The following is an 8,422-nucleotide window of genomic DNA, read 5'->3' as shown; positions in this document are numbered from 1 at the left end:
ATAGAGACGTTACTGGGACCACTCAAGCAAATCAATGATCAATGGGATGATAGTGATAATGATATTGAATCTTATAGAAAGCCAGCCTTGTTTTAATTTTTTATAGTGACCATCAGATAGTGACACTTGGGTCTGGCAGCATCCCTTTTTTTAGGGATGCAGAGTCTGAGAACTGGCCAGGTTTAATGACTTGCAGAACGTGAAATAGCTCATAAGAATTTGAACTGAGCTACGGTAGCTACGGTATTAGCACATTTCTCCGCTACCCGGTCCTGAGCCTTCTCTGGCCTTGCCTAGGGGAACATTGCTAATTTTTGAACTTGACTGGGAGAGGGGTTGGAACAAAATGTGCCTTGATAACTACTAACTGATGCATCAGTTATGCCAGAGTTGCTGAAAAATCAAGTCTTAGAAAGGGGAAAGCATCATAGTTTCCTGCCCTGTCTTCCTTTTTTGTTGCTCATAGCATAACCAGAGGGCTTCCTTTCCTGATCAAATATAGCAAAGGAAAGCACAGGGGCTTGTTCGCTCTTGTAGGTGTGCGCAAAAAGGAAAGTTCCCCCCAATCCACACACTAGAATGTAGGCTCTGAAGCTACACTGCAGGGGCTTAACCCGTGCTCTGCCATTTCAATTGGGAAACCTTTAGTTAGTTACTTAAGCTCCAGACCCATTTCATCATCTGTAAAGTTTAAAGTAATTCCCTACTTTATTAGATTGTTCTGGTTTAATGATGTAAGGGTTCTAGACCAAAAGATGTCTAATGTTTTAACACATTTTTATTTTCCATTTTGAACTTGTGTATACATGTATAAATATATGCGGGCTTGCAAATAAAATGTTTTGGGAGCTAGAGTGATAGTACAGTGGGCAGGGCACTTGCCTTGCATGAGGCTAATCCAGGTTCAATACCCAGCGTCCCAAGTGTTATTTTCAAACTAGATTAGTTTTCATCTAGTAATACATCATGACTGCCTTTCCTTACCTGGAATAGCCTTTTTGTCTCCTGGAATGCAGCTGGAGACCAGGGTATGGTGGCACAGAAATGGAATTGAACCCTATATTTCTAGGGTTGCATTGTTACACGCAATGCATCTTTAAGACAGATTTGATGCCATGCCACGAGTGGTGTCTCTATAGATGATAGACCATGGGCTATTTTCTAGTTTTTCTCCCCTGTCCCTCACAGAGGGCAGGAGTGATAGCACAGTGGGTAGGATGTTTGCCTTGCACACAGCCAACCCAGGTTTGATTCCTCCACCCTTTGGAGAGCCTGGCAAGCTACTGAGAGTATACCACCTGCACAGCAGAGCCTGGCAAGCTACCCGTGGCGTATTCAATATGCCAAAAACAGTAACAACAATTCTCACCATGGAGACGTTACTGGTGCCTGCTCAAGCAAATTGGTGAACAACAGAATGACAGTGACAGTGAGAGTCTCTCATAGGTCTGGATTAGGATCTGCTCTCTTTGAAGGTGCAGAACTCCCTTAATACTGCGTGTGGCCCACTCTGAACTCCAGCCCTCAGTGGGGAACTCAGGTTCCGGCTCATGCCTTCTCTCTTCCCCCTTAAATTTAGAGAAGATCATGTTTCCTAGTTTGATTTCACTGTTATATATCATCTCTTGGCTCCCAAGAAGTTGCCAACCAGAATTACTAAGTACTGAAATACTAAGAAAATGCTGTTTCCTGTAAAATACCTGGTGCCAGGGCCAGAGAGATAGTTCAGGGGCAGAGCACTTGTCTTGCATGCAGCCAACCAGAGTTTAATCAGTAGCACCTCATGCTGTGCCCTGGCCCCTGCCAGGAGTGACCCTTTAGTGCAGAGCCAGGATTAAGTCCTGAACGTAGCTGGGTGTGACCTCCAGACAAAACAAAACAAAGCAAAGAAATCTGGTGCTGAGAGCTAAATAGTATAGTGGTTAAGACACATGACTAGTAAGCATCTGACCTCTGACCTGGGTTCAACTTTCAGCACCTCATAGTCTTAAGCACATCTGGAGTGGTTGCAGGTGTCACCAGTTTTGCATCCTTGGGCTTTGGCATCAGACCAATGGTCTGGTTGGCTGAGAATCACAGGTGGAGCCCCTGGGCCTCCTAAGCACTGCTTGGGTACCCCACCCTATTACCCACAAAATGTCTTAGTGGTGAACTATTTGTCTTACAGCCTAATAGATTGAGTTTTTCCTTGCTTTCCAGGTTAGATCTTTTAGGGTGGTTGAACTGAAGCCACTTAGGCACCATTACCTTACCCCCTGCCATTCCCCTTTTAGTTGATTAATGAATTAATTAATTAATTTGCTTTTGGGTCATACCCAGTGGTGCTCAGGGGTTACTCCTGGCTCTGCACTCAGGAATTACTCCTGGTGGTGCTCGGGGGGGCCATATGGGATGCTGGGAATTTAACTCCAGTGTGCCGTGTGCAAGGCAAACGCCCAGCCACTGTGCTATCACTCCAGCCACAAATTCCCATTTTAGATTTGAGTTTCTTGTGACACACTTGATTTCATTATATTACTGATGTAATATTCCTTTTGGTGGTCTAAGATTGACAAAAGAAAACAGCCAAAGCCATTTGATTCTTTGCCCCCACTCAATCTCTCTGCAGCTTCTAGCTTCAGCGGGCCAGTAAATCACACTGTTAACATGCTCCTTTTACTGCTACAGCCCTCACTTGACTTGTCATACAGACAGACACAGGGGAGTCGGGGGAGTCGTGTCTGTACAGCCTACCCTCCAGCAGGCAAGAGTGAGGGGTCTGGGTAGGAATGGAAGGTCAGTGGGAGATGGGAGAGTTTTTGTGGGAGAGATTTCTTGGATGGTTAAAGCTTTAATGGGACTTTGTCTTACAGCCTAATAGGAAAAAAACCCGAGTGTCTAAAACCTGGTGTTTGAAACCGTCTACATTCTCAGAGAACTCAGCTGCATACCAGGACATCGTTGACTGACCAGCCGCCGACACAACCATCTTCCTGTGACATTTGAGCACAGGATTGAGTTTTCACTCTAATCTCAGGCCTATCCTGTCTCCAAGAAAGCCTGTTAATGTGCTATTCAGGGCCAGAGTCAGCCAGAATTTTGGGGGTCCAAGTGTGGTGTGGAAGTGTGTAGGAACGTCTTTAGTTCTGGGATTTAGAAATAATGTGTTTATTGCACATTATGTGTGCTCATATTTCTAAAATTCAAAAATGTTCATTATTTTCCTATTTTTTTCCTAAAGTACTTTTTTTTTTCATTTGGTTTAGTCAAGTAAAATAGTTTTAAAGAAATTTACTTTGTGGGTTGGAGAGACAGTACAGAGGGTAAGATGCTTGCCTTGCACACAGTCAACTAGGGTTCCATCCCTGAAACCCCATATGGCTCCTCCCAATATCTCCAGGAGTGATTTATGAGTGCAGAGCCAGGAGTAAGTTCTGACTATCACCAGTGTGTCCCTTACCACCACCACCACCCCAAAAAAAAAGTAGAGAGAGAAGGAGAGGGGTAGGGGAGAAGGAAAGAATTTATTCAGAGAAATGTGAGGGGAGAGAAGGAGGATATGTATGGACCTCTCAAGAGAGAAAAGGTCTCGATTGGCTTTGGGAGAAGGTTATACATAATTTCTCCAAACCATCTTGGCCTGCAGTTCTCCACATGCACAAAGTTTGTCTGCGTGTTGTTCCTGGGGAAACCTTGGGCTCAGAATGGTCCTTTCCTATTTGTATCATGGCCTTTAGATTCTCCTGTAAAGTGCTTTTTCACTGTTTCTTCTTGGTGCCCTCCCTCGAGAAGGTTAAATACTCTCCTGGCAGTGATGAGGACATAAGTGAGAGGTTAATTGACTTGCCCTGGGCTTGGCATGGCTGCGGCTGGACACCTGCTGTTTGCTCTGCCAGCTGCCAGCAGACTCACTCCAGCTCCCAGAGTGGCGCTTCTTACTCAGTCCTGTTCTTACAAGTGAGTTTATGGGGTGCCTATCATTGTACCACTATCATCCTGTTGCTCATCGATTTGCTCAAGCGGTCACCAGTAACATCTCCATTGTGAGACTTGTTGTTACTGTTTTTGGCATATCAAATATGCAAGGTTGCCAGGCTCTGCTGTACAGGCGAGATACTCTCAGTAGCATGCCAGGCTCTCCGAGAGGGGCGAAGGAATCGAAGCAGGGTCGGCCGCGTGCAAGGCAAACGCCTTACTGCTGTGCTATCGCTCCAGCCCATGGGGGCTGCCTAAAGAGAGCCATTTCAAAGTTCTGGTGTAAGACCCTTCACCTGTAAACTACCTCACTGCATTGAACTGAGCTGCTCAAGTGATGGGTGACAAGCCAATTACTTTTGGCACAGCTGCCCTATCTTGGTGGGTCCTTTCTATTTGAAATGTCAACCTGACATCTACAAAAGGTTTAGGAGTCTGCTATCATTTCCCTCCTACAGTTCACATACCCAGGGTCTGGACAGCGGTGGAGAACTAGGCTGCCAAAGCACAGAAACGTACAATACACCATAGTTCAGGAATCCTGGCTGCTGGCTCAGAATGAGCTGTCACTATTCCTTCATCGTCCGGAACAGCCTCCTGTGCACTTGACTCGATCTTGCGGTGAGGAGCTGGGAGTTGCTGCCTGGCTTGCAACTCTGCACGTGGATCTGGATGGCACATGATTTTCATGGGAGTCCCCACCACCATGAAGGGTGAGGGTTAAGGCTCAAGGCCAGACTGACATGACCTTCCTGTGTGTTGTCTGCTCCAGGATCCACACTCATCTCTCTTGAACAGCTCTTTTCTTACCAGATGGAACGAGAAGGTCAGCGGAAAGTGTGTGGAGTTCAGGATTCATAAGACAAAGGAATGGCCTCCGGTGGTGAGAACTTTGAGGACCCAGAAGAGGACACAGAAAGAGAAATGGGCCCAAATGCACACACTGCAGATCAGACAGGTGGTCTCTCAGCGCAGGAGACAGGCATCAGCTCTCAGGCTTTGAGAGAGAGCTCAGTGGAGAGGGCCTCTGCACAGGTGAGGACTGGAATTTCCATGAAAGTTGCCCCATTCACTATGCTGACTGCGCTGGTTCAGTGAGGATGTGGCACTACTTGAGTCTGCAGTGCAGGGGCTGCGGGAGGCTTCAGGGCCACTCAAGGAGGTGTTGGAGGAACCGTGTGGTGCAGGAGATCAAACCAGGGAGCCACATGGGAAGACAAGTGTTGTGACCCCTGTACTATCTCTGTAATCTCAGCAGCAGGGCGGTCTTTTGTGGGGGCTACACCCAGCAATTTACAGTGGATACTTCTGGCTCTGCACTCAGGAATTACTCCTGGTGGTGCTCAGTGGACCATATGGGATGCTGGGAATTGAACATGGGTTGGCTACATGCAAGGAAAACGCCCTCCCCTCTGTGCTATCGCTCCAGCCCAGCATGGTGTTCTAAACTTTGGCACTGTCCACTCCTTTTTTCACCGGAAATATTTTAACTTGACCCCCGGCATATAAACTCAGCATATAAATCAAACTTACTGATAATAAACCATGCATTTTATGATTTTATTTGTATTTGTATTTTATTGAATCATAGGGAGGTATAGTTACAAAGTTGTTCATGATTGGGCTTCAGTCATATAATGTTCCAGCACTCGTCCTTTCACCAGTGTTCATTTCCCACCACCAGTGTCCCCGTAAATCATGCATTTTAAAGCGAAATTTTCATGACAACCCCTCCCTTCAGTTCTGCGGCTCCATCTGATCAGGACCCACAGTTTCACTACCACAGTTAAGATTGTCCCCTTTGTCAGGTGGCTCTGCCGGTGAGGAGGATTGCTCTGTGCCTGTCCTGGATACATATCTGTCAGTGACCACTGGAGCTTATATCACAGTCTGCCCGATGGTGGGTGGGGTGGTGTGAGCTGCCACATCGTTAGTTCTAAGTAGACACCTTCAGATATTTTTAGTCACAAACTTCATCTCTATGTGTAGCCATGTAACTCAGTGGTGAGTGAGTGCTCAGGTTTCCTGTGCTCACTTACTAATTTCCACTCTGTGGAAAGTGCCCACAGCCTTTACTAAATCTAGACCTGGAAAGCATAAACTCTGGGTCTCCACTACTTTCTTGGTTCTATCTTTTGGCATTCCTTGCTTTCTTCTACCCTGGGCTTGTCTGGGACATGGAAATGACTTGAAACTTGTGCCAGGACTTCAAGGTAACATTCTTTCCCTGTGACACATCCCAGACGCCCTGGTGCCCGCCCCCCCCCTCCCCGCAGTGACCAGTGTGTGGTCTCTGCTACCTCAGAAACTTTTGGGAATGCTCTCGGCTTAGAGTAGAACAGGTGTGTTATGAGTCAGCTTTCGACTTTGTGTTCACTTCCCCATTCCCCTGAAAGGTTCCCCCCATTAATGGTGAAGCGTTTCAGCTGAAGTATATTCAGCTGATTCAGTTGAACTTATGCAGTTCCAGACTGACCAACCTGATTTGTAAAAAAACAGTGCAGGGGTGGAGGTGATGAGCCATAATGCAGTCAGAAGGGCGCTTGCCAACCTGTGTTGATTCCCTGCATACCATATGATCCCCCCAAGCCTGTCAGGAGAAATTCCTGAGTGCACAGCCAGGAGTAACCCCTGAGCATCACTGGGTGTGGCTGAAAAGGGAAAAAAAAAGGATACTAGATAGGACCCACGGCCTTTTTTTGTGGTTGGGTGCAGTGGTCCTGCACGGTAACCCTTAGAGTGATCAAATCTTGGAGGTGCCAAGTCCACCCGGCCCAGAACTGACCCTGTCACGCCAACTGTCAGGCCTCGCGAAGGGTGGGTGCAAACAGAGTCCTCTGTCTGAAAGAGGAAGGAGCCCCGGGTGCAGATGAGTGAGCTTCCCCCAGGATCCAGAGCTCCTCCAGCCCCACCCTTTGTGTTGCCCCACTGAGGCCGCAGGTGGGGAAGAGACTGGGATCATGGGGAAGGCCTTGGAGAGGTCCAGTGTGCCTGAGGTGGGCGGAAGTGCCCCTTCCTCCGAGGTCCCCTACTGAGCACAAGGCGCGGCCTCATGCTCCTGTCCTTGCGTACGCACAAGGAGGACCCACCAGCAATGGCCGAGATGGCACGGTTCCGCGGCCGCCCTGAGCCCGTCCACCCCCCCAGGCGCCCCCGAAAGAGGATGAGTCAGCCAGAGGAGGAAGGGGCGCCGCCGCCCCCGCCATGCTGCCCTGGAGGCGAGCGGCCCGTGCACCGCCGCTTCCGCCGGCTGCACCCCCCCCGTGGCCGTGGACCTGGGCGACCTGGACAGCCTGGTGGCCAGCCTCATGGACGCGCCCACCATCTGCCCGGACTGCGGCGAGAGCTTCAGCCCGGGCGCCGCCTTCCTGCAGCACCGACGCATCCACCCGCTGGCCGAGGCCGCCGCGGCCGCCGGCCTGGAGCCCCTGGGCGGGACGGTGGGCGCCGTGGCGGGGGGCTTCGCGGCGGGGGCGGCGCTGGCCCGGCCGGCCCGCGACAAGCCGTTCCGCTGCGGCGAGTGCGGCAAGGGCTTCGTGCGCCGCTCGCACCTGGCCAACCACCAGCGCATCCACACGGGCGAGAAGCCGCACGGCTGCGGCGAGTGCGGCAAGCGCTTCAGCTGGCGCTCGGACCTGGTCAAGCACCAGCGCGTGCACACGGGCGAGAAGCCCTACATGTGCTCTGAGTGCGGCGAGACCTTCAGCGTCAGCTCGCACCTCTTCACGCACAAGCGCACGCACTCGGGCGAGCGGCCCTACGTGACCAGGTGCCGCAACTCGCACCTGGTCAACCACCTGCGCGTGCACACGGGCGAGAAGCCCTTCCGCTGCGGCCAGTGCGACAAGCGCTTCAGCGACTTCTCCACGCTCACGCAGCACCAGCGCACGCACACGGGCGAGAAGCCCTACACCTGCATCGAGTGCGGCAAGAGCTTCATCCAGAGCTCGCACCTCATCCGCCACCGCCGCATCCACACGGGCAACAAGCCGCACAAGTGCGCCGGCTGCGGAAAGGGCTTCCGCTACAAGACGCACCTCGCGCAGCACCAGAAGCTGCACCCCTGCTAGGGCCATGGGGCTCCAGGAGTGGCCGTCGCCTAGGGTCGGATGCTGTAGGAAGCAGCGGGCAGGGGCGGGAGGAACAATTGCAAAGAACTGTCGAGCCTTTCCATGGTGGTGGTGGTGGAGGGGTGGCCTCAAGGGGAGGGTCTAGCAGGAGCTGTTCTTTTGGGGCGCTGTCTTTGACCTGGCTCTCTCCCCCGGGTGAAAAACGTTTGGGACATTTCTGACTTAAATGAATTCCACACCGCCCCCACGAAGATCACAGAGGAGCAAGAGTCTGGAGGAAAGGGAGTTTGGGGGGTGGGAAGGACCTGGAAGGTCAATAATCAAGTAAGCGGGACTGCCTGGTATGTCTGGGATGCCATCCCAGGAGTTGGTGTGGCAGGAGTGCTGCTGGGTACAGC

At 50.8% G+C, this 8,422-nt stretch overlaps 1 protein-coding gene across 1 annotated transcript; it reads left to right on the top strand.

The window, feature by feature from the left end:
- The first annotated feature begins 7,057 nt into the window (after positions 1–7,057).
- On the top strand, positions 7,058–8,024 carry LOC101554958 (zinc finger protein 697). Its single transcript, XM_004618159.2, is given in 2 exon segments — positions 7,058–7,210; positions 7,212–8,024. Coding segments are annotated over 2 exon segments (966 nt in total).
- The last annotated feature ends 398 nt before the right edge of the window (positions 8,025–8,422 follow it).

This window comes from Sorex araneus, chromosome 3 (assembly GCF_027595985.1).
Source record: "Sorex araneus isolate mSorAra2 chromosome 3, mSorAra2.pri, whole genome shotgun sequence".
NCBI lineage: Eukaryota > Metazoa > Chordata > Mammalia > Eulipotyphla > Soricidae > Sorex > Sorex araneus.
This window is presented reverse-complemented; position numbering and strand designations above follow the sequence as displayed.